The sequence below is a fragment of the Mauremys reevesii genome, linkage group 20 (genome assembly GCF_016161935.1).
Source record: "Mauremys reevesii isolate NIE-2019 linkage group 20, ASM1616193v1, whole genome shotgun sequence".
In the NCBI taxonomy this organism is placed as follows: domain Eukaryota; kingdom Metazoa; phylum Chordata; order Testudines; family Geoemydidae; genus Mauremys; species Mauremys reevesii.
In genome coordinates, this window is record NC_052642.1 from 20,996,280 (window position 1) to 21,021,598 (window position 25,319).

Sequence of the window (25,319 nt, forward strand, 5' to 3'; positions counted from 1 at the left end):
CCCCTGTTAATTAACTGGTGTCGTTATAAGATTAGGTATACTTCACTTGAAAGTATGTTCTGGCTTCTCTCCAGCAGGAAATGGAAATGTGCCAAGAGTAAGTTCTTTAATTCCGAATGCTATAAACACAGCCCCTGCATCACAAAATGCACACCTGGCAGATAGAAGCACAGGTGACTGCAGCATTACACGAAAGAAACCTTGCAACCCTCTAACAGTTGTAGCAGGTCTTTCCCTTTGGAAGCTGCAGCCAGCGGAATGTGCTGTCAGATTGAATTGCAGGGCTAACAAGTGGACAATCTTTTTTTTCTGGGGGAGATTCTAGGGATACATGTCCTGGGTTAGAGGGTGAGCAACAGCCTCAATGTACATTTAGTCAGAACTGGTCTTGACTATTAGTAAAATCTGTCTCCACCACACCAGAAAGGAAGACATAGAAGACTAATCACAAGGGGTGGCAGATAGTTACCACAACACTAGGCAGGTACCATAAAAGGGAAGAACCCTAAAGAAAAGGTCTCTGCCGGTTAAGATGTAAAAAGGCTCTGTTTTATTTTGGGCTTTTACTCTTTACATTAAGTGTATCAGGTCCTGATGTCCCTCTTTTTGGAGGACTCTGGAAAAATCATTGGAGGAACTGAACTGTGATGGCTCACAGACTGAAACATAAACCCATGTTCTAGCTCTCCAGCATAGACTGGGTGAGCTCAGGAGGTGACAGTCCTGAGAAGACATAAGCAGCCCACCTTTGACATGGTCTTTACACAGAATGGAGGGTGCTGCTGCTTCCTGCTTTGCAGTTCTCGTCTCGCTGGTTGCATGACCAATACTGCATGCCCACTGTTGCATTAATCCCTGTATTGCCGCATGGCTTTTCAAATCAACATGAAGTGCCAGCCCCAGCACTGTTACTAGCTCGTGCATTCTTACGTTACCTCTCACTGCTTTGTGCCCTTAACATTTCATAGAAAAAAAGTAAAACTCTCAGGCTGAAAAAGGTCATTACATAAAGTGTGCGCTCAGGGTACAAGTATTGCAGATTGGGTATAGAGGTCAGGTCACTTTTCTTCAAGAGTAGGTCACCTGTGAAGGCAAAGAAAGACCTTGTATAACTTCAGCAAAGAGATGGAATAAATTCCAACTCCTAGATATTAACAAAGGTGGGTGTGCATTCCCCATTTGAACAGACTCTGGATCCAACAGGCACTTCTTTTCCTGCCCCCCTTGCCAGTCTCTTACTCCCTATTCTCACCCCTTTTTGACATTTACTTTGAGTACTGTGTAGAATCCACAGCCTAGATGCTGCATGCCAGAGAAGAATCATCCGTTCACAACCCCATGTGACCAGGCTGTAAGGGTAAAGAGTCAGAATGATGGACAGGATGGAAGCCTGCATCACTCCACGCAGTACCCACATCCACCGCTCTGAAAGATTCCCCCCTCTACAAGCGGGGTCTGTAACATGCCACACAAGGAAAGTCCTATCTTGCTTCAGCAGGACTAGGTGGGCTTTGAAACCTGCTGCTCCTGCGTGATGACTGAGCCAGCACACAGTGTCTGCACTGCCAAGACACCACACAGGGCTTTTCTCTTCAGCACAGGCCACTGATTCTGGGGAAACCCAAACATCGCCCTCTTCACTGAGCCGGCACGTACTGAGGTGCGGGGGTAGAATAGGTTTTATTTCAAAGACAGAGCTGGTCACAGACTGGCACAATAGTTTAAGAGGGACCTCATCTCATAATGCATAGTAACAAAGAATTCAGGAAGGGACAGAAAACCGTGTGCTTCGGGGCTCCAGCCAATCTCTGACAAGTGGAGACCTAATGTGGGCAACGATTAGCCTGCAATTGCCTGACGGGGGGATCTTGCATCTCCGGCTGGCCATGGTCAGACAGGATATGGCACTAGAGGGACAATGGATGTGATCCCCAATGGTGATTCCAATTCAACCAGTCTTTACTGACATGCTGATCTAGTATTACCATCCCCCTCCACCCACAAGTCTACCCAGGCTGTGGCAGGAAAGATTCACAAGTTAGAGTTGACATTATGCTGTGTGGCATGACAGCACACGCAGCCCCTGGTTACCCTCACTTCCCCAAGGCAGCGTGTACGTCCCGGTTTGCTGCACTACTGGAAGTTGGTCATTTGGACTTAAGACATTGCGTCATGGACCGTCTTGAATCCTCCATCTACTCCAAACGGCAAGTTTCATGCCACCCAGACAGCCCTGCTCCCCCTCTCCAGAGCTTGACAACACTTCTGGGAGGGAGGGAGGGAAGTATCCCCACATCCACATGGGGAAGTGATTTGTCCAAGGTTACATGGGGTGTCTGCAGCAGAGCCAAGAGCCAACCTTCCCCTCCACAGTATCCCTGTAAGCAATGCGCAGCTGCAAATGCCATATATTCAGTTTGTTAGCCAGGCAGGCAGGTAGCCAACCTATTCCCAAAGAAAGCTCTAATGCCGAAAGAGTGGTGGAAGCAGCCCTTGCAGATCCCATCCAGCCATGTCCCAACCCCTGTTCTTCAGGAGGAGGACTCAGTTTCTCACACGTTACCCACAAAATTGGTGCAATAATGGCCTAGCAGACTCAGAGGGTTTACCCAAGAATCAGCTCAGCCCTGTTACCAGTCTGGATCCTGCTAGCCTAAGTGAGATAGAAGCAGACTGGAGCGCTTCTGGCTGGCCTTGCTTTCACACAGATCTCAGCTCAAAAGTTACCGCAGACCAGCTTCCAGGAGAGGAGCAAGGCTGGGAATTGGGACCTCCTGGCGCTAAATGGGCTCAGAAAGAAACCCTCATTTAAAACACACAATGGTACAGAGCCCCAAAGCTCACCTTTATCACCGCAGCCAGTATGGCTCCCAGCAGGGCCAGAGCAATGAGTCCCAGTCGGCCTTTGTTAAATCGCTTCAAGAAGAAGAACTTTGCCCAGTCCAGCTTCCTCTGACTGTTTGGCGGGTACCGGATTTTGTTCACACTTTCCATCGCCAGAGACTTAATTAAGCAGGAGCGGCGATGGGAGAAGGTCTCAAAGCTGTGCCTGCCATGGTAGTTGCCCATTCCACTTTTCCCTGAATGTGTCAACACACACACTAGTTAGCATGCAGTTGGTTGGGCAAGTGAATCAGTTGGGCACATCCAGGCAAGCAGTGACAGAGGCACAGAATATGCAACGTAGACAAGTTCCTTTTGAAACCCAGCTCCTCTCCAGTAACCTGCCCTTTGTCAAACCTCTGGTGGCTCTAAGTCCTGTTCCCAGAGAACAGGTGTCTACATCACAATGGGACCCCTTGATGGCACTCCCAGCAGAGGGACCAAGGACTGATTGGGCCTGGAAACTGAGTTAGCAGCTCATCCACAGAAGAGGTCATTCCAGGCCATGGTGGAGGAACGTTGGTGCAGCACATGTGGGTGCGCTGGAAGCTGCCTATGGGTGTGTGTCTACCTGTTCTGAGGATAAATGGGGGGAATTCAGGCCAGCACCTTTCTATGGGAACCTGCTGTCTGTATTTATTTAAGAAGGATTAGGGGCCGCCCGCTGTACAGAACGCCAAGGCTCTGCTCAGTCACGAGATCATTAGAAAGAACCAGTGGCTAAGATACAGCGGGCAGGACTACACAGCACACTCATGGTTTATTACATGGAGTTCCTGTAACTCACCGACTCCACCGAAGGGCAGATCTGGGAGAGTGTAGTGCATAATGACATCGTTTGCAGTGACACCTCCGCTGGACGTCTCCGATATCATCCTTTTGATCAACTAACAAAACACAAACAGACAATACAATGCCAGATAACCTCCCGTCTGCGTTTAGTATAAAGTTTTAGAGGGATGATCAACACCGTGATAGAAACTATCTTGACAAAGAGATTTAGGGATGATGGGAACCCGCTCAAATTTAGGGACGATGGGAACTACCTGTGGCTTCAGAAATGTTCTGTTTCTCCAGACATTTAATGGGGAAATTTTTTTTGAGGAAGTCTCCAAAACGGCACCATGTAGCGTTCACGTAGCACACAACATTTTCCTTGGCATCTTGTCAGATTACAGCATTGTGATGAATGTTTTAAGACCACCACTCTAGAGTCAAGTTTTAGAAATGTTTAAAGGGACAAATATTTCAAAGCTAAATGCAGTGAGAATCAAGAGGTGAGAACGGGTGGATGATCAGGGTTACATCACACAGCTCTGGAATTCAGCTGCTATTTCGTCAGCCCTGACTAAGTAAGGATTGAAAAGTTCCCCCAAGAGACTGGCCAACTAGGGAAATGCTCTAAGAAGCCACCCGTAAGGGATGCAGGTTTTATATGGGTATAAATGTAATAAAATCTCAGAGTGCTGAATTAGCAGCTGTGTTCCAAGGGCTGGCAAACAGGCTAACAAGGGCCAAGTGTCACAATGAAGAAGTTGGTGCTGACTGCACAAGATCCTTGGATGCTCAGACTTTGAGATGCCTGATAACTGTCCCTTCCAGGAGGAGCTTCCCTTTGTACAGAGGTTTAATACTCTGCGTTAACAGAGTTCTTTCCTGCTTTAGAACTAGGAGTTCAGATTCAAGATGACAAATTCTCTTAGCTACGCAAGTACAACCCCACTGCCCTCAGTGGAACTGCACCAGCAGCTGGGTTAGACTTAGCTTTCCCGGGCAGACGGACCGCCCCCTCCCCCCCCAATAATGTATTTGGCTTTATCACGTTCCCACTAGCTCTAGCCGATTCAGTGGTCTGTACAAGATCTGTACTAGCTAGAATCCAGAGGCCTCAACTTGGCTAATATTGTAATTGAAGATTACCAGCCTGTGTTACTGACCGTGTCCTTACCCGAGCTAGTATTTCAGTCTCTGCTACGTTGCCAAGCTACACATTCTTATGTAACACTCTTCTGGTGGTGTACGAACAGGCCTGACCCATTTCGAGAGCCCAGTCACCGTAAGCTATTATGATGAGCAGTGGAGTAGTGGGAAACCGCCTGTCAAAATGACCCATCTATGTTGTGTTCCCACCTGGGTGTGAGGGCAAAATAGATTGATTTAATCTGCCACCATTAAGGAGTATAGGGGATTTCCAGAAGCTTTGGGAATATCTGGTTTCACAGGACCCAAGAGCTGGGATTTAACAGGAGCTAAAGCCAAACGCACTCAGTGAAGCTGTGCCAAGGATGAACCTGGCTCTGTGTTTATAATATGCAGGGCAGAGTTGTGGGTCCAACTCTGGAGCCCAGGACCTACCTTTTTATCATTGGAAAATAAATAAAGGGCGAGCGGCTTCTCCCGCTGATTGATGAACTCAATTGCTTCATCCGCACTCTTTACAGTCACGATCGGAAGGAGGGGGCCAAAAATTTCTTCTTTCATGATCTTGGATTCTGGACTAACATCAGTGAGTATAGTCGGGGCTACGACAGATGGGGAGAAGACTGAATTAGGACATAGGGAAATAAATGCTCTGCTCAGGAAGCCCCACCCACTCTCCTGCATCTAGCTCAGCAATGGTCAAGCACGGCTAGTATCCCCGTCTCAGTTTTCAAAGAAAATAAACGCAGTTCTCGCGGTCTAGTAAGGTGGGCACGTAGCCCGGAGGGCCAGCTTAGCCTGATTTCACTAGCCGTAACACAAGGAACCTACAGGCCTGCATCCTGCAAGACACTGGCCTAAGCAAGTTAGGAAGTAAAGCACAGACCTCTGACCTTTAGCACAAATAAAGTGGTCCAACAGTTGTCCTAGATTTGAGGAACCAGGAATAGCTTGCTTATGAGAAAAGTTGACATGAGACTAAGCAACCGCAGGAATACTGAACTGATACTAAGCTTGGATATTTTCAGAGAGGATCGTTGGCAGACATCTAACCACAAATGTGCTTTAGCAATAGGGATGAGTCAACAGGGATGAATATGCTAGCCTATCAGGGAAAGGCATCGCAATATTATGAGGGTGAGGAAGTTGGATATGGACAGAGGAGGCAGAGTTTTTGTATGAATATTCAGGCTGATTCCCAGGCCTTATATAAGCAAGTAACCACGTGAAGAAGGCAGCTACCCCTCCATCCTTCAATCCGTTATCACCTATCTTCAAGCACTGGGGATTGGGACCATCGAACCCATTTTGCATCCTGGAGACAGGGCTGGTCCTTTGTCTCGTCTCTGACCATCAGAGCTCCAAGGAAGGGGTGAGAGTATATAAGTATGAGCATATGCAAGGCAAGGACTAACCGTTAAGATTTCTCTAATACTCTATTATTGCTATTTGCGTCCGTGGTTCGGAGCTTTCTTGTCTCTATTAATTGTATTAATAATGGTGGTTAAGGTTGCGTTTTGCTCTCCAGGTGAGTACCCTTTCCATACAACCTGGAGTTTCCTAAAAGATACCGAACGTGTCAGTTTTTGACTCTGTTGTGTCTGATCCAGGGGGAAAGAACCTTAGGGACTCCTCTCCTTGGCCGAGCACCAATTGGCATTTATCATAGGACCAGGCTACAGTAAGTATCATTAGCTGTTAGGTCAAGTGACTTTCCCACGGTCACACAGGAAGTCAGTGGAAGAGCTGAGAACAAACCCAGGTTTCCTGGATCCCAGCCCCATGATTTGTACAGATTAACAGGAGCCTGAGAGCTGACCTTGGGGGGGGAACTGAAGCTGGTCTGTTATTCTGCCATTCACCAGTGCTTTGTTCATGCTAGACTTGAGGAGAACAAAAAGCTATATCAAAACACTGGACCAGCCACCACAAACCCCTCTCCCGTAGGAACATCAGGCTGCAGTAGGAGGAGATATTCCTAGGTGTTCGCTTTTCATTTTAATCACGTGCACCAACTGGTTTAAATAGAGGCCAAATGAGCCAGAAGTCAGACTACACATCAGCTCAGAGAGGAGAGGACACTAGCTGGGTATGAGGATCATGGTAACACCTATATGCCATCCTCTTGTCCCAAGCAAACGTAGAGGGAATACCTATAAAGCACGTAGCCTCATCAGTCTCTCCTCCGTAAGCTATCTTCTGTCCTTCCAGCAGCGTCACGAGCCTTTTAAAGTGGTGCTTGTTGACGATCCTTTCATAATCTGGAGACTTTTTTATATCTTCCCCATGGAATTCCTATAAAAAGAAGAAAAGAAAAGAAAAGGGGGTGGGGTTTAAAAACTGGGCATGTTTGATCAATAATCTGGCACCTACCTCCCTAGGCCAGAGTCAGCACAGACATCAGCTGGACTACTGCAGAGGCTGCAAATCCTGTCATGCCTCATCTGAGTACATTTCTCAGCCTCGCAAGTGCCTGTCATCTCCTTGCAATGTATTGGTGTGCTCTCTGCAGGTGTGGATTTCCAGCTACACTTGCACAGCACAGATCTGAAACTCTACAGGCTAGGGAAAACTGAATCAACACAAGTGGGACCGTCTGACTGAGTAAGTCCCCAGACTTGGCACTGCTACAACACGGGCTTTGGAGTTGTCAAGCAGTTTACAAACATTCCAAGGCGCACACCTGACACCATCATGACCCTGAAATACAGGTTCGTAATTACTGGAACTCTGGAAGCAAACACACGACTACAATTACAGGGAAAGCAGCTGCAGATTTGCAAAGCACACATCACTTAACACTTACCTTGAGAGTCTTCTTGATATTCTCCACTACTTTGTTCTGGATGGATTGGTCACAGAGGATGTAATCGGGGGCAATGCAGGTCTGCCCACAGTTCAAATACTTTCCCCAAGCTACCCGTCTAAGGAAGGAAGAAAAGGATTGATCTCCGTTTACTAGTGTTTTACTGACAAGAGGAGCCATTTTTACCTGGGGCACTACGGATGCACGACACCCATCCCAAACCATTCTGAAGTGATTACTATCTTGATGTTCAGCATCTCCTAGGAGCACAGCTCCCTCCAGGAGGATGACTCATGTGGAGGAGAGAAGGAATGTTCCTTACCAGAGACTACACCCCAGTGATGCTCTTTTCTAGTGATCTGTAAACAAATGTTGAAATCTATGGTGACACCTTTTACCTGTCCTCCAGGGAATAAGGAGCTATCCCAGAATTCCTGTTCAGCCACTCTGCACATTTCATTGCAGCCAGGTGTGGAGTGCAATCAGTTAATCAGTTACAGGTTACAGGTAACCATGCCCTCCACGCGCAAAACCCAGCCCATGGAGCGAATTACGATATCTTTGAGCAGATATCAAAGGACATGGATACAAGGCATGACAAATCCATATTGATATCATCGCCGGACTCTCACTGTCACTTTGGAGGGAGCTGAAGAAGCTCTCGACTGCCAAACGTGTTGTGCTGGTGACACTCATCAGCAGAGTCCTCAGCAGATCGGGGCTTGCCACAGAAATCGCGTCTAGATAAACTGATCTCACTGGAACTCCCATTAAGAGTCAGAGGATTCCCCCAGCTGATGCTGACGGGATTCTGAAGCCAATGCTGCATGCAGATGCTAAAAAGCAATGGATCAACTGCAGCATAAACTCCAGCAAATCAAGAGCACCTGAACCCTGCAGTGTTCTGCTTTAATTAAAAATAACCAAGAGTTAAAGCAGTAGCCTTGAACAAGGTACAGCAGCTATCTTTCTGTAACATTCTGCATCAGCGTTGGCTATCAGTCTATCATATCTACAGGCTGCAGCCTTCCAAAGTCTCTGCCTAGCAAGACCATTAGTACATGTCTGTACAAACAGTACAGATTTTAGTCTCATTTTACAAGATTAAACAGCAGCACAGGCATGTAAGCATATATACCTGGATGTTGTGGGAAAGATGGTACCACCCACCAAATCCGGGAAAGTCAAAGCGAGACTTCAAGTGGGATTAAAAAATTCAGTGGCTGCAATGACTGAAACACAACCTAAGTCACGTGTGCCATGCGATGATTTTCTTATGTTAAAGAACTCTGCGTTCTTACAATTAACACAAGCCTTGGGACCCCCCACACGAGATACTCAAGCTCTGCTCGGGCAAATGGAAAACTGAGTTATGAGCGTACAATATAATATGCTTCTTCTCCACAACTTTTCAGTCTGAGCCATTTTCTTTTGCTCTGCTGCAGGAAAAATGTTAATACCCCAGCATCCATAATAAACTGGGTTACTGAATTAGGCCTCTAAAGAATGTTGCCTCCTATTTTAAAATAGACCTTTGTAAATATTTGGTTGTGTACTGCTCAATAATTCACAGAGCAGGGTCCCATCAAGGCACGGCAGCTGCCATACACGAGTCCGGGGGAGTGTTCTGAGATTGCTGTTGGGTGACTCTGGACTTGTGCCCTTTGTTATAGATTCTGCAGGATGGCTGTGAAACTGAATGGGATGATACAAACGAAAATCCAAAACCACGGCCTCCATCCTGCCAGCTACTTGCACATGGAGCAACTTGCAAGACTGGGGTCTATTTAAATAACGAGGGGGCAGGTTAAGCTAATTTTTGCACCTTTTAAAGTCTCCTCCCTCGCCCACTGCGGTCGGTCAAGTACACCCCTACCCCAATATAATGCCACCCGACAGAACACGAATTCGGATATAATGCGGTAAAGCAGCGCTCCGGGGGGGGCGGGGCTGCGCGCTGTGGCGGATCAAAGCAAGTTCGATATAACGTGGTTTCACCTATAACCCAGTAAGATTTTTTGGCGCCCGAGGACAGCGTTGTATCGAGGTAGAGGTGTATAAGCAACTGTGCAAACTGCTACATCAAATTTATTTAAACTAATTAGATAAAAGCTTTTAAAAAACAATAACAGAGCCAAATATGCTAAAACAAAAGGTTCATCTTTCAGTTTCTATTTGTCAAAACTCAAACTAGCAGAGGTGGCCTCAAGTGGGAGCCGACCAAAACCCCAAGACAGAGAGAAACCAGTGTAGGAAAGGACAGTCTGGCTACAAGCCGCCACCATAGTCAGAGAGGCATGTGTCCAGTGAGAGCCACAAACACTCCTCATGGACTTCTCCCCACCCCCAGCAACTGAACCCCGAGAGGATGAGCTCACCTGGCGGCAATGTCAAGGTTGCAGTCCTTATCAATGTAACACGGACTTTTTCCACCCAGTTCAAGAGTGACAGGGGTGAGGTGCTTGGCAGCAGCTTCCATGACAATTTTGCCCACCTGGGAACTCCCGGTATAGAAGATGTGATCAAACCTCTCCTTTAGCAGCTCAGTTGTCTCCGTGACCCCTCCGTTAATAACTGGGTACAGGTCCTTCAAATGCAGACAGAAATAGCGAGATGTTTGTGTAACTGACTTGACTTGGGTGCAATAAATGTCAAGAGATTTGTAACACTAGATCATTACTTTGCTGTTACTGCATGGCAGGTTCATTGCCAATGCAGAGTCACCATCCCATTCGGACCATTTGCCTAGAAATCTCAACACTGCAAAATGTCTCCCACGCCTGATGTGAGCTGTTAACTCCAGATCTGACTCCTCAAGCAAAGCACCAATTGCTTTAACAAAGCTGCAGCCACTAGGGATATAATTACTGCCAGTACCAGGTTACAGAAGCCAAGATGAAACCAAAGCCAACAGCAGGAGTTTCTGGTGCAGAAATGGCATTTGCTTCTTAGCTCTTGGACATTTTTACTGATGTGGTGTTTATTTCGATGACTTCTACTGACGCAATATTCCAGCATGATGGGAAGTCTGGTTTACTTTCACGGCTTCATTATTTTTAGACAACTGTCTAAAGAGGCATGACTGCAGCATCACAGGAAATACTTGCAACAGACTGCAACTGTCTCTCCTGGGCTATCTGGCTGTGCTCATTAAAAAGAGTGCTGACATGCTAATGCTGCCTGTGGGGGGAGAATTAAGCCTCTGCTGCTGATAAACCCACTACCAGAGTTCCTTTAGCAAGGCATGGACTAGACTAAAGCGTTTACTGCCCGCTGTTCCTGGCTAGAAGAGAACAGGCTCCTTCAGCTGGAAGTCCCATCCCATCCCATCCCCATTCTTCAAAATGGCAGACACATGGAGTCAAATATAGGGGTACTAGCAGGCATTACTGCTTCACAAACACCACCAGCAGCAGGTAGGAAACCTCATGCTGCAGGGCTTAAGCGAATCTCTAACTGTTAGAGACCAGAATGAGACCTCACGTCGGGGGAAGATTAGCACACATCTGCCTCTGGCAGGGTTCTTGCACCTCCTGAAGCATCTGGCGCTGGCTACTGTCAGACAGGATAAGAGCTCGGTGGACCTTGGGTCAGATCCAACATGGCTAGTCCCATGTTCCTAAGAAGGGGAAGCCTGAACTCTCTGTAAGGAAGGACCTATAACGAAATGCTCCGTGGCAGCAGTCAGGAAGAATTGCAACATGTTAACTGAGTCGCAGACAAAACCAGGCTGAATGAGAAGCTGGTTAACTGTTCCCCTTGCAAAAGGCACAGAAAACGCAGGCTTGATTTAATATTGTGGGAAGGAGGAATTCCCTTTTGGCAAATCACCTGCTAGCCCTGCACAGAGGAGTTGGGAAATGAATGTCAGACATTTTGGAGACTTTCAAGCCACCTCTTGACTTCCCTCCCCAACCCCTAATACAGAACCACTTGTAGGGGCGCTCCCCGCACTTATCCCATTGTGCCAACTCTAGTAGGTTTCAGGATCTCAAGGCAGCTCTCCACCAAAAGGAGGCTGCAGCAGTTTCCTAGCTGGGGCCAATCAAATTGGTAGTTTTACATCTATCCCCAGTGAGATTTTAACACTCAAACACCGCAAGTCCTGTCAGGGCTAGGATAGGAGAATCAAAACCGGCCTTAAAGAGGAGCATAAGCAGCGCAGCAAATCTCACCCTAAGAGGGAACTGGTAGGACACATATAGGCCCAGAGGTGGATTGGCCTTTATCCTCTATTGAGAGCTCAGAGGCCCACCAGAGATGGCCAGGAACAGCCAGGTTTCTACACCCAAGTAGCTATGACTGCAGATTAAGAGGGGTTGCAACATTTTGATCCTATGTCACTGGCACAAAAGCAGCAGCTGTTCACTTTAGAAATAATGCTGCTTCCCCAGCCCCGGCGCTACCAAACAGCAATGCTGTCCTTTTACAGTGCCCGAGTTAACTTGCAAAATAATCCTATTTAAACAGTGCAGGCCTTCACCATAGCAGTCAGGATGCAATAGTGCTGGGATCCCGTTTGTGCTACAATGCTAATCACAGCATCCTGGCTTGCAGAGTTTGGATACTTTTGGAGAGAGGTCACCATTCATGACTTGAACTTCAGGAGGCCTGAACCTGTCGTTGCTGAAGTCAATAGCAAAACTCCTATTAATTTCTAACAGAGAAGCAGGACCTAAAAGGAACAATACCACACTTGGTCCCACAAAAAACCCTGTCCTTCAGATGCAGTTCGGAACACTGACCAGAAAGGCTCAGTCTGCTTGACTTTACAATACACTAACTGCCTGGAACGTTCCCTCATGCATGAGCTCCTCATGGACACCTGCAAAGCCACCTCATTATTTTCTTTTTAATCTCTCCATAAACTCCCCTCAGTTGATCCTGCTGTTCAGAACAGTCTCACTGTTAGCCTGTGTTTCCCCTCCACCCTGTCTGTTTGCTGCATCCACGTGCAAACTCTTTAGGGCAGAGACCATCTTTGTTACATGCCTGTACGGTACTTGGCATGATGGACCTCGGATTGGCAAAGCCCTGCAAATCCGCGGATATCCACTTTATGTCTGCAGACAATGTTTACGGATGGATACGGACCTAAATGTTATGTCTAGAGCCCTGCAAATACCCACTTCATATCTGCAGATATCCACGGAGCATGTTTGCGGCTCAGATACGGATACAAAGTTTGTATCCGCGCAGGGCCCAGGCACTACAAGACAAACGAATAACAACTGAAACTGTCAGGAGTGTTGGCTTTTACTGACCTTGTCGATATACTGTGGGATCAGCTCAGCTACAAGTTTTGCTGTATTTGCACTTATCTCGGAAGGTTTGATTACTACAGCATTTCCTAAGAGACAAAAACCAGGACAGTGTGTTGTCTGCTTGAGCCTGGAACAGACGAAGGGGAGAAAGGATGACCGGAAAGGCCAGCCAAACCAGGCAGAAGGCTTATACCATACCTGCTGCAATGGCCCCTATTAGAGGCTGCATAATCAGGACAAAGGGGTAGTTCCAAGCCCCAATCACCAGGACCACACCCAGCGGTTCATGGTGGATGTAGACCTCATCGGTCAGCGTCATTATATTCTTCGGAACAGACTGGGGGGCGGCCCACGTAGGAAGCTTGTCCACCATCAGGGCGATCTCCGCCAGCACCCCCAAAATCTCGTAGCTGTAGGCGTTGCATTCGCTCTGTGACACACAACAGGGCGCCGCGTTACCGCACCGGCACCCGGAGGGCGGCCCGGGCGGGCGGCTGCCAGCAGCACCCGCGGAACGTGCCGCTGCCCGGCGGGTCTAGCTCACGGGGGGCGGGGGGGGGCCAGGCGCACGTCGCCCCGCAGCGGGCAGGGCCTTTCCCCGCGGGACACGGTTGCACCACAGACGTGACTCCGCGGCCGAGCCCCGAGGCGAACCCGAGGCGCGGCGGCGGCTGGAAGGAGCCTGCCGGGCTGCTGCCCCCCCGCCGGGCCCGGGGCTTCCCTCCCTCCCGCCCCGGGACGGGGGCACCGCGCGGGCGGGCGGGACCGGGCACCTTGTGCAGATCCGCGTGCAGCGCGGCGACGATCTCCGCCTCCTTCTCCTTCACCAGCCGCTCCAGGGCCCGCAGCTGCCGCAGCCGGAAGCCCAGCGGGCGGGAGCGGCCCGAGCGGAACGCGGCCCCCGCGCGCGCCACCGCCGCCGCCTGCTGCTGCTGCTGCTGCTGTCGGGGGTCCATGGCCGGGAGCTGACGGGAGGGAGCTGCCGTCAGAGGCGCCGCGCGGACACGACCTCCTTCCGGTCAGCTGACCAGGTAGGGGGCGACCGCACTTCCGGTCCAACAAATGAGCCCCCTGGAGAGCGTGGAGGGGCCCCTGGGAGGGACTCCGCCCCCTCCCCCCGAGAGAATGGAGGGGCCCCTGGGAGGGACTCAGCCCCCTCCCCCCGATAGAATGGAGGGACTCAGCCCCCCTCCCCCCGAGAGAATGGAGGGGCCCCTGGACGGGACTCAGCCCCCCTCCCCCAGAGAGAATGGAGGGGCCCCTGGAAGGGACTCAGCCCCCCTCCCCCAGAGAGAATGGAGGGGCCCCTGGAAGGGACTCAGCCCCCCCCTGAGAGAATGGAGGGGCCCTGGGAGGGACTCAGCCCCCCTCCCCCAGAGAGAATGGAGGGGCCGTGGGAGGGACTCAGCCCCCCTCCCCCCGAGAGAATGGAGGGGCCCTTGGAGGGACTCAGCCCCCCTCCCCCCGAGAGAATGGAGGGGCCCTGGGAGGGACTCAGCCCCCCTCCCCCCGAGAGAATGGAGGGGCCCTGGGAGGGACTCAGCCCTCCCCTGAGAGAATGGAGGGGCCCTGGGAGGTACTCAGCCCCCCTCCCCCTGAGAGAATGGAGGGGCCCCTGGAAGGGACTCAGCCCCCCTCCCCCAGAGAGAATGGAGGGGCCGTGGGAGGGACTCAGCCCCCCCCCCCACGAGAGAATGGAGGGGACACTAGGAGAACCCAGCCCCCCCATAGAGAATGGAGGGGACACTGGGGAGAGTCACCCAGGGAATGGAGGGACCCAGATGCTCCACCTGCTCCCAAGCAGGCGGAGTTTGTAGAGGATTCTGGACGTGGGTCCCTGTCAGGGTGTGCAGCATCAGGGTGGGCAAGGGTCCCTGGCAGGGTGGGTGGAGAGCCAGGGTGGATGCATTAGGGCAGACGTGGGTCCCTGGTGAGCAAGTGCAGCATTGGGTGTGGGTGGGGGCAGTGGCAGAGTGGGTGCAAGCGGGGGGTAGGTGTATGTCCCTGTCATGCAGAGCCAGTCACCAGTCTATAAGACCTGCTTTAATCCGTCTGTGGCTTCTGCAGCCCATTCTGCTTTTCTTAGGGCCTGATTTTCAGAAGCATTGAGCACCTGCAGCCCCATGACTTTATTTGGAGCTGTGGGGACCAAGTACCCCTAAAAATCAGGCCCGTAGTCCCCTGATTGTACCCAGTGCTGTACAGCTGTGAGCTATGCCACAGATAGTGAGTCCCTGCCTCACTATGTCTACACTGCAGCTGGTAGTGTGCCTCCTGGCCTGGTAGACTGACTCCAGCTAGTGCGCTACACAGCGGTGTGGAGGTTGTGGAATGGGCTAGCCCCCGGTGTTTGAGCCTCCCCACCCACCTGGGTCTACACTTGGGTCACTAGCTCATGCCATAATGTCTGCAGTGCTATTTTTAGCACGCTAGCTGGAGCAGAGCTAGCACGTGTCTGTCGAGGAAGCACTAACCCCTTTTGGGGACACACCCTAAAGGCCTGAGCAGCAGCTATGATATAGAACAAGCAAAAGAAAGTGTATGGTGTTTGGATCTGAATTTCACATAGCAGTGCAGTTTCAGCTGTCGGTGGGAACAGGGGCCCTTGATGTGCAGCACCTGGGAGGTTGATGCAGGGGCCTAGGGCAGCACCATGACCATGGATACGGGATCAGGAGTAGAGAGGAGCCAAAGCCCTGCATTTAGGCTGGAAGGGAGGGACTAGGTGTAGGAGAGCTGGAGGTAGAGACAGACAAGGGTAGAAGAGAGAATGCAGGAGCCATTGCAATCTAGGGCATGGGGTAAATTACTCTGCAAATTTGCAAACAACACTAGGGGCCGTTCAGGTATGGCCAGCCCAAGTGGCCTGTTCCTGATCCCGAGTCAATATTTGCAGAGCACGTAGGGCTCATTTGAACAAACAGGTACAGAGGCATTTACATGGAGCTACTTCACCCCCTTCCAGCCCGTAGAGGCGCAGCTTGGCCCAGGGAGTTGGCATCGCTGCCAGTGCCCTGCAGCTGTTGACAAGGCTACTAATCCTCTGCTCATTAAGTCTGAGATCATGAAGTCACAAGATTATGGCTGCGGTTAGGGAACAATTAGCAGGGGATAGAGAGACTCCTGAGCACCAAAGGACCGTATGTTCATGCAAATAATAGCAAAAACCTATGGACAACACGCCAACAGAACACAGCTGCTTGACCTAGGAAACTCTAAGTAAGTCTATTTCAGACATGCATCCGATGAAGTGGGTATTCACCTATGAAAGCTCATGCTCCAATACGTCTGTTAGTCTATAAGGTGCCACAAGACTCTTTGCTGCTTCTATTTCAGAGGGGTCCATGGGGTATCAGCTGCTCTCTTGCCAGTTCCCAGGGTCAGGTAGGGCAGCTGACAAATCTGACCTGCCCACGTTCTTTCCCAGACTTTGGGAATTTAGTTAAACACAAGGGAGGGGGGGAATATGTTTATTTAAATGCTACCAAAACCTGTAAATATTAAGAATGAATTTATTTTGAAGTGTGGCACCATTCGCTCTAGGGGCTAGGCGCCCACCCTGCAAAACACAGCTTGATCACTGCAAATTTTACAATGATAGGAGCCCCTGGTTATAATGAAGCCATTTGTGTTCACAGAACAACTTCACTGTAAATGGAGACTTCATTCAATCTACTCTATTAAAACAACACAAGCATTTCATTCTTTGTCTCTATGTCAGAGTTTACTAGAAACAGCTTCCACTACATAAAAACACCTAAACAAGAGGAGCAAAACTATTCCCGCAGAAGTACTCTTCCTTGCCTGAGAAAACCAAGGGCAGATATTTCATAGGAAATAGCTGCAGTGGTTCCCCTTCCCTGGGAGTAGGTAGTTTGCTATTAAGCTTTAACAAAAGTGGCTTGTTATGAAAAGACATTACCTTAAACGCAGCTTCTCCCTGGGCTGCTTGACAGCAATGAGTGCAAAGAACACAACCCTGCCCCTGACACCTCCCTACTTTGACTTCATCCCTCCCACTAAGGAAATTTGGCCCCAAGCCCAGGGTCATCTGTATAGTATCTGCAAGAAAACAAACACACCTTTATACATAATTGTGGGCCGTTAATATTTAGTTGCCAATTATCTTCTTGCCTGTGGTTCTTGGCAGGTTCTACAAAGTCCAAAGTACATAGGCACTTAATACCTTTCAGGATCTGGGTCAAAGTCCCATTGGAATTAATTCAGGATCTGGGCCACTGTTCCCACCTTGAGCTCCTCAACATTTCAGTTCCCACTCTCCTTAAAATCTTAACTCCATTCCCTCCAGGTCTCAGTCCATCTCACTCCATTTCCTGGCTGCATCTCAAAGGATTTTCTTTCACTGCACCTATGTCTGAGAGGAGAGATTTAAGGAAGAGGGAATGGGCAGAGAGGGTAAAGAAGATAAAGACAGGAAAGAAAGAAAAGATAAGCAACAAAAAGAAATGTTATGATTTTGAGGAGGGAAGATTACAAGGAATCTCCATACACCTCTAGCAACATCTGACCCAATCATCTGTAAACCTGTTTTCTAAGGGGTTTCTGCTCCCAAAGATAAACTTCTGAATTCTCCATTTTATTTTATTTGGGGGGGGGGGGGGTTTGAGAGGGTTTGAAGGAAAAGTAGTTTCCAGTGAGATCATGTGAGAAGAGTCCATCTAGGCAATGCCCCTCTGCTTCATTCTGTCTGAATAACTGCGACCACTAGGCCAGTGAAAGAATGAATTTTCCAAAGCAGACAGGTGCACAAACAAAATCTCTGTTGAATGAGTCCTCCATATTTTAACACCAAACTAGGTCAGGCAGGTTATTATTCTTTATTATATGTATTACCATGGCACCTCAGAGCCCCAGTGGTATGTGCAGTACAAACACACAACAAAAGATGGGCCCCTGCTCCAAAGAGCAAACAAATCTAAACAGAAGATAAGAGACAACAGATGGATGCAGACGGACAGTGGGGGAGGCCATGGAAACAATGAGACCGTATGGGTCAGCATGACATGCAGTGCTCTCAGCACACCAAGAGCCTAACCCTTGTCAACTGTTTTGTAAGCATCACATTGGAGGAGCGATTTGAAGGCGGATAATGAATGTAGCATATGTTTGATGCAATAAAGAGGCAGCCAGTGGAGGGATTCAAAAAGAAGGGGGACACGGTCAGTGCCACAGGCTAGGAAAACGATTCTTGTAGCATCAAACCGAATGGGTCTGAGCAGGGCGAGACTGCATTTGTCAAGACCACAAGAGTGTGTTGCAATAATCAGGATGCAAGATGATGAAAGTCTGGATGACAGTTTTGGCTGAGTGGATGGATAGGAAAGGCCGTCCCTTAGAGATGTTGTGCACAAGGATTCTGCGAGACTTCAATGCAGCCTGGATGTGAGGACCATGGTATAGAACAGGTTCTCCCTTGGCCTCTCGCAAGCTGTGAGATTCTTTACATGTGGCCGATTGCTCTCAACAGTGTGACATTTTGCCCAGTTTTTGAAAACAAAGAAAACTGAAGAAATCACTTCCCGTGAGTAGTATAGGCAAGGGGCAAACGACCCCTATAAAAAGTGGGCCTTGAAACCAGCTTCCATTTGATATTGATCTGTTCACTCAGTTCAAAAATATATGCAGACGCTTCTCTGACTTCTGTTTGATGGCTGAATGTGAGACGGCCAAGCTCTGAGGAATCCATAGGTTTGTGGACAGGGCTTGGGTCACTCTACAGACAGGAGAGGACAAGTAATGGCCTGGAGAATGCAGCAGCCACTTACGTGCATCTGGGAGGAGAAGGAATTTTCCCAACGTTTTGGGCAGTAAATACCCTAAACCGTGTACAGTGAAAACACAGGCTGAGGCAAGGAATGATTGGACTGGCTGAAATGTCTTGATTTCCTCACATAGCCAAAGAGTGCATCTCAGTCCTTGGTGAGCCTTGATGTGCTGGGTCCATGAGGCCAGAGTGAGGAGCTTGAAGAGCTGGCCAAACTCACATAGGGATTTTTTTCGTTTTCCATGGCCCCAGCCTCTGTATGGCACGTTCTTTGTAATGCCAGGGAAACTTGCCAGTCCTGTTCAAACAGGATCACCCCAGTAGGCAGCTGCCAGCGCAGATAACAAAGTCTGGTTAGGATTATGTAACATATTGACAAGTCATAGTCCTCTCATGCTGGCGTGAAGCAGGGCTGTATGTTCGTGTAAGAGGCCCTGTTGCATAAAATTGTTAGTAACTCACCTTTGTACAGCATCCTCCACCCCAAAGGATCTCAAAGGCCTTCAACAATTGAAACTCCGAGTATATACAGATGGATGACCACACCCACCACTGTGATGCAGCCACGTCTGGGGGTTGAACACAAGCCAGTTAACTATGTACAGCAACATTATACAACAGTTTTGGACAGGAGGTAAATACTCCAATAAACAGCTGAAAATGCAGGTGGTTTGTGAGGGAGTAGCATGTAATCACCTTAACTGGAATTTGGCCAGGACACTTGTTAAAAACAGGTGTGTTAACTCAGTCACATGCCAACGATCCAGAAGAGAATCTGGGAATTGGGACAGGGCGTGACTTACTTTAAGTAAATTTCTGAACTTTGCTTTTGTTGCTATGCCCTGTCTGAACAGCTCATTTATAATTCTCGATACCAAGGTTACTCAAAATTCTCTCCAAAGCATCAGTTACTACAAATTATCATATTTAGCATGGAAAATCCTAGGCTAAAGAGATTAGCCCAGGTAGGACCCTAAATAGCTTTGTGGATAAGGGCCCTAGACGAGGTCTACACCTACAAATTAGATTGCCCGACCTGCATTGCGCAGGACTGTGAAAACTTTTGCACCCTGTGCAGTGGTTAGCTCACCCTAACCCCCAGTGTAGAGGCAAGCAGGTCGATGGAAGACCTAGATACCGCCTCTCAGGGAGGTGGATAGGGTGACCAGATGTCCCGATTTTATAGGGACAGTCCCGATTTTTGGGTCTTTTTCTTATATGGGCTCCTATTACCCTCCACCCCCTGTCCTGATTTCTCACACTTGCTGTCTGGTCACCCTAGAGGTGGATTACCTCCACGGACAGGAAAATGGCCGTGGCTGTAGCAAGTGTCTGCACGACAGTGCGACAGCGGCCCAGCTGTGCTGCTGCAGTATGGCCATACCCTTAGTGCCTCAAATGCGGCTTTAGGGGCAGAGACGTTTGTGGCCAACATGCTAGAGATCAATCCAATCAATCAATAAAACCTAACCTGGCTGTAACCGCGAGGGTTGTTGGGCCATGGAACCTGCGTCAGTCTTGCCCACTAGGTGGTGGTAGAGTGCTACAGGTTCTCCCATTGATCTCCTCACACCTGGCCCTAGTCAGGGAGCAGCCTAACCCCAGCCAAGTGCTACAACTTTACTCCACCCTGGCTTTTGGCTTCCCCTGCCCACCTCCCTCCCCTCCACGCGCCAAACGTTTCCCCAGATGGTTTGGTTGTTTGGGGGGGAGGGAAAGAAGGAGAAGGAATGCAGAGGCAGGGAAGGGTTGTGTGGTTTTTGTTGTAGCGAGTACACCGAAAAGCACCTGAAGACCAGCTCTGATCACAGCAAACAAGCCACAGATTCTAGTAGCTCCTTTGCCTAAGCTCTCCATTCAGACGGTACCAGGCCCATTTCCATGTTATGTGAGGCAAAGGGATCCCGGATCAGTCTCACTCCACGCCACACGCAGATCTGGAACAGGGAGCTTGCCAAGTCGGCTGCTTCCTGCCAACCCAGCGGGAGTCTTTGCCTCTGCCCAGGCACCAGGCTCAGCTCATGAATCTGGCAGGCTGGGGCTGTCTGCATGTGAGCATTGCACAAGCCGTTGCGTAAATCCCAGCGGCAAAGAGCTTGGCGTGGGAAAGATTGACGGGAGCAACTGCCAGCAGCTCTACAGGATGGAGAATCTGTAAGCCAAGGAAACTGCTTACATGCTGCGATTTGCACTAAGAGGAACAGTCACTGAGCCAGGGCTGGGCTGGCTTTTAGAGAACGCCCTACAGGACTTCAGAATGAAGATCTGAGTAGCTGAGACTGTGGCTTCCATGGAAGTTTCACCTGAGTAAAGATTACAGTATCAGACCTGTTGTAATACACACATCCCCAGAGCACCATGACAAACTTCCCTCCCCAGAGGCCCTGTCAGAATTCAGGCACCTCAGTCTGAACAGACTGAAGGGAAATTAGACAACAAATTCTGCTGCAGGCAGAAAAAAAGTTTTTTCCATGCTGAGCAGACGATTATTATGGGCCTCTGGAGAAGGCCACATAAGGTGCCCTTTACACTCTATGCTTCAGAGAGAGGGGATGGTACAGTGGAAAAGAGTTTGTTTCTCATCTGTTTTTCCCAGAGTGTCTTGAACAAGCGAGTCTGTTCCTTGGAATATAACTGGCCTGTTAGCCCAGGCACTATTATTAACATTACATTAGTGCCTTGAGGTCCCTATGCTCAGCCCTGCGCACAGGCTGAGACACAAACTGAATGGACGGGACAGAGAAATGGTGGGAAAAGAAACCGAAAGGTGAAGAGATGGAACTCGGGTCTCCTGACTCTCAGTCCAATGCCCTGTCTGCTAGAAACCACACTACTGCTCTGCCATGCCTGGAGGAACAGCTGGGCTCAGTCACTGGTTTCCAGTAACTGGAATGCTAAAGAAGCAGCATGTTGAGTCCCTGGGGAAAGAGAAGGGCCCCATGTCCCTCTCACTGACCCCTCGAGCTGTTAAAGCATCAGCGGCTGCAGATTATTGGGACGTGCATTTAGAAAGCATCCAGCATCTCTAGAGATCTGTGTAGCCCTCCTTGGGTGGCAGGCTGATTAGACAGATGTGTGATACAAGGAGAATGGGGGAATCCTTGAGTCGGAACATGACAAGAACACATGCTGGCTTTTTGAGGGCTCGCCCATGGTAGTTTCTCACTGCTAGCAGCTTGGGGAATAATCTGTTTTTACTCAGTCTCCAAGACACAAGGCAGAAGGGGTGTTTGTGGAGAGATAATTGAACTCCAGAGTAATCATAAGGCAGGCAGTACTGGGGTGCCAGTGATATAATTATGGCATCAGGTGACAGGCTTTATTGAGTATCAGGGGGTAGCCGTGTTAGTCTGGATCTGTAAAAGCAGCAAAGAGTCCTGTGGCACCTTATAGACTAACAGACGTATTGGAGAATGAGCTTTCTTGGGTATTCACCCACGAAAGCTCATGCTCCATCTGTTAGTCTATAAGGTGCCATAGGACTCTTTGCTGCTTTTACAGGTTTTACTGAGCGCCTGAACTTGAGAGAAGCCCTCTTCCCCACCAGACTTTGTTCTGGCGTCTTCTCCCCCTGGACCAATTAGCAAGACTGTCATCTTCCATGCCCATAAATTACAGGCATGCGCAGGGTTTGGAGAACAAACCCATCTGTGTTGTTCTCTTTCCCCCCTCCCAGACGCTGCTCGAGATGGCCTGGCAAAGGACTCAGGAGTGTGGGAGCAGGGTACAGAGCCTTCTCCCATTGGCTCTCATCACACCATTAGCTTGGAGGGAGGTGGAGTTCTGAGCATCGTCTCTGCCACGGTTATGGTGTACATCTACACCTTCCGGCGACAGAGACTGTTTGGCCTCTTCTGGGAGGAAGGAGAAAAGCAAGGAGAAAAAGAGCTCAAGTGCTGATGAGCTGGGAGGAAGGGAGCTGCAACCAATAGTAGTTGGAAGCCAAAGGAACAAACCACAACTGCAGTGAGCTGTCTCTCAGACTTAGGAGAGCCATAATAAGCAAAGCATCCTGGGAAAGGCTCTTAGCAAAGGGTTAAGCCAAAACCGCAGTCCAGCAATGGGCAGGAAGTCAGTAAGCAAAGAAAGGGCAGGGATCTGCCTGAAAGACAGACCACATCTAGCACCATGATGTAAATATGCAGATCCCTCTGGGGCATCAGTTTCTTCCTTTGCTTTAGGCTACATCATAACAGAACAAACATGAATTTGTTTACAGTGGGAAATATTCAAGAGACAAGCACTGCCTGGGTGTATGGTGACCAGATGTCCCAATTGTATAGGGACAGTCCTGATTTTTGGGACTTTTTCTTATATAGGCTCCTTTTACACCCCCCCCCCCCCCGGTCCTGATTTTTCACATTTGCTGTCTGGTCACTCTACCTGGGTGAGACACAAATACATTCTCACGGTCTGCTTGAAATTACTCCAACTATTCCCTCCATGCAGTGATCCTCCAAGAAGAAAAGGATTCTGTTCCCAAGAGGCTGGGCCAAGGCCAGCTGCATTGTATAGGGTTTTTTTTTTACAGCTTTTCCACTGTATTCCTAATATTCTTTTGAAAAGGAAAGTTTGCCTCCTTTCAAGTCCCCTTGCTGGAGACAACACTTTATTTGCAGCTGCCTAAACACAGAGCAGAAGTAGCTTCTAATGGAACTTTTCCCTTTGCCGGTATGAAGTGGGTGGCAGTTGGATGTCAGTTCTGTACACATCACATTTCTCCCCACGGCTCCAATTGCTTACCAGGCCTGGACTTGAACTTTGGCCCTTGCAAATACTCTGCTAGTTCACTGGCATTTTCTCACTCTGCATCATTGCCACGCTGGCATGGGAGAAGAGCAGGAGGCTTTTCAGAGTGAAAAAGGAGGGTCAACAGTTTCTTTCTGTGGATTTTTACTCCAACCTGCTGCCCCAGAATGAAACAAATAAAATAAAGGAAGCCTCCTAACTGGGGCTTGGGTTTGTGTTTGGCTGGTGAATTCACTACCAGCAGGTTCAGTTTTGCCACAGACATTCACTGGTTATTTCTGTGGATAAACTTTTTGGGCCCAGCCAAATTCTATAACCACCTCCCCATTCCCATAGTTTATGATGCTCACAGGAGATGCATTTCACTGTAGTTCCATGCTACTATATGCACTAGCTTCTGTCTATAGCTTTCTTCTTATGGTGTGTGATATAGCACGGCCAGAGGGCAGCAGGAGAGTGATCGATGGGCGATATGTAAGCCCCAGGAGGATGAGAACCTTATTCCCTGTAGAGGGAAGAGAGGCTGCTACAGATTAATTAGAGCACCTGAGGCCAGTCACCTGATAACACCCCCCTGCTTCAATCAGACAGTTGGAGGAGTTGAAGCAGAGTGGTGTGGTGTTGGAGCGGAGAGCAGTTTGGAGAAGTGCGGTGGTGGGCCAGAAGACCAAGACCCTAGGTAAAGGGAAACCCGGCTTGTGCAGAGCAGAGGGACTCTACAGACACAAGGGGTTGGGAGAAACTTGGCCCAAGCGGAGAGAGGGCAGGAAGCCCCACAGCTGAAGGGCTGGAGAGGGAAGTAGCCCAGGGGAAGGAATTGCTAGTTCAAGCGGTTCACTGCTATCCCTAGGGCCCCTGGGCTGGGATCCAGAGTAGAGGGCGGGCCCAGGTCCCTCCCTCTCCACTCCCCTTTTCTGGGACACTAGTGGGACAGCTGATACCCCAGTTCAGGGGTGAGAAATGGTGCCCTGAACCCCCACAAGAGGAGAAAGCGCAGGACTTATAATAGAGCCGGCAATTTGCCACAGGTGTTTAAAAAGCGAGGTTTGAGATGATCCATCAGAGAATACTTGATAGTTGGTACTGGATGGATACAATGAACTCTGCTGGGATGGCTTAAAAACTACACTTGACTTGTGTCCAGCAACCTCCACGGCTAAGCTGGAGTCACTCGACTGCCAGCCTCTGCCTCCCTGGTATCACATCATGTGAAGTGATAATTCCTTGAATCCATCAAGCATTTTCTTCCAGATACCTGTGGTGCCAAAACTTATCCAGAAGAGGCCAATATTTCCTCTCAGAGGCAGGACCTCACCCTGGAGTTCCATGCTGCCTTTGTCAGCAGCAGACAGGATTCACTTGTCATTGGGGCTAGAACCTAAGATCACCCAACTTCAAGAGTTCTCATATATTGTTAACAAAACTCACTAGAAACGACACGGCGCAGCTGTTGGAATGACATTCACTCCAGAATATAGTCGCACCCTGTTAAACAGAGATCTGATGACTGTATACACTGTCTCTTTAAACAAAAGCTCAGTGTTGTAAATGATTGTTTTGTTTCTGATATTTATATGGCAAGGATTTGTAAAGCTCTCAATACTTAGTGAATAAAGAGTATAAGAAAGTTCTTACCCTGGTACAGGGTTATTTCTGGGTCATCTTCTTACGTCAGCCCTCCTTAGGCCTGGTATGGCGAAGCTGAAAGCTTACAGGCCTCAGCATTGCATTACAGCCTTACTTTGCCAATATACATTCATCACTCATAAAGGCTTGTCAATCTTACACTCCTATCCTACTTAAACCTATCCATCACATAGTACTTTATTATCCTTAGCCACAACAATAAGTCCTCTATTAAGTGAAAAAAACTGGCTACATATGGATTTTGTTACACTTACGCACCATGATC

The 25,319-nt window shown here is 49.0% G+C and overlaps 1 protein-coding gene across 1 annotated transcript; it reads right to left on the reverse strand.

Moving 5' to 3' along the window:
* Positions 1 to 144: 144 nt before the first annotated feature.
* On the reverse strand, positions 145 to 13,869 carry ALDH3A2 (aldehyde dehydrogenase 3 family member A2). The gene is made up of 10 exons (XM_039507719.1): positions 13,647 to 13,869; positions 13,072 to 13,303; positions 12,874 to 12,959; positions 9,988 to 10,196; positions 7,610 to 7,727; positions 6,957 to 7,098; positions 5,239 to 5,405; positions 3,671 to 3,770; positions 2,845 to 3,080; positions 145 to 1,083 (listed from the first exon to the last, which is right to left on the reverse strand). Exons 1-10 carry the CDS (start codon positions 13,827 to 13,829, stop codon positions 1,069 to 1,071), a joined length of 1,488 nt encoding a protein of 495 aa, XP_039363653.1. The 5' UTR covers positions 13,830 to 13,869; the 3' UTR covers positions 145 to 1,068.
* Between the last annotated feature and the right edge of the window lie 11,450 nt (positions 13,870 to 25,319).

Bases quoted from the DNA above. Each gene is read 5' to 3' on its own strand.
- ALDH3A2 (XM_039507719.1), bottom strand. From the start codon at position 13,829: ATGGACCCCCGACAGCAGCAGCAGCAGCAGCAGGCGGCGGCGGTGGCG. The intron at 7,099-7,609 runs GTAAGTGTTAAG...TTCTTTTTATAG, and splicing joins ATATCAAGAAGACTCTCAAG to GAATTCCATGGGGAAGATAT. The intron at 3,771-5,238 runs GTAGGTCCTGGG...GTGTTTTGTTAG, and splicing joins TATTTTCCAATGATAAAAAG to TTGATCAAAAGGATGATATC.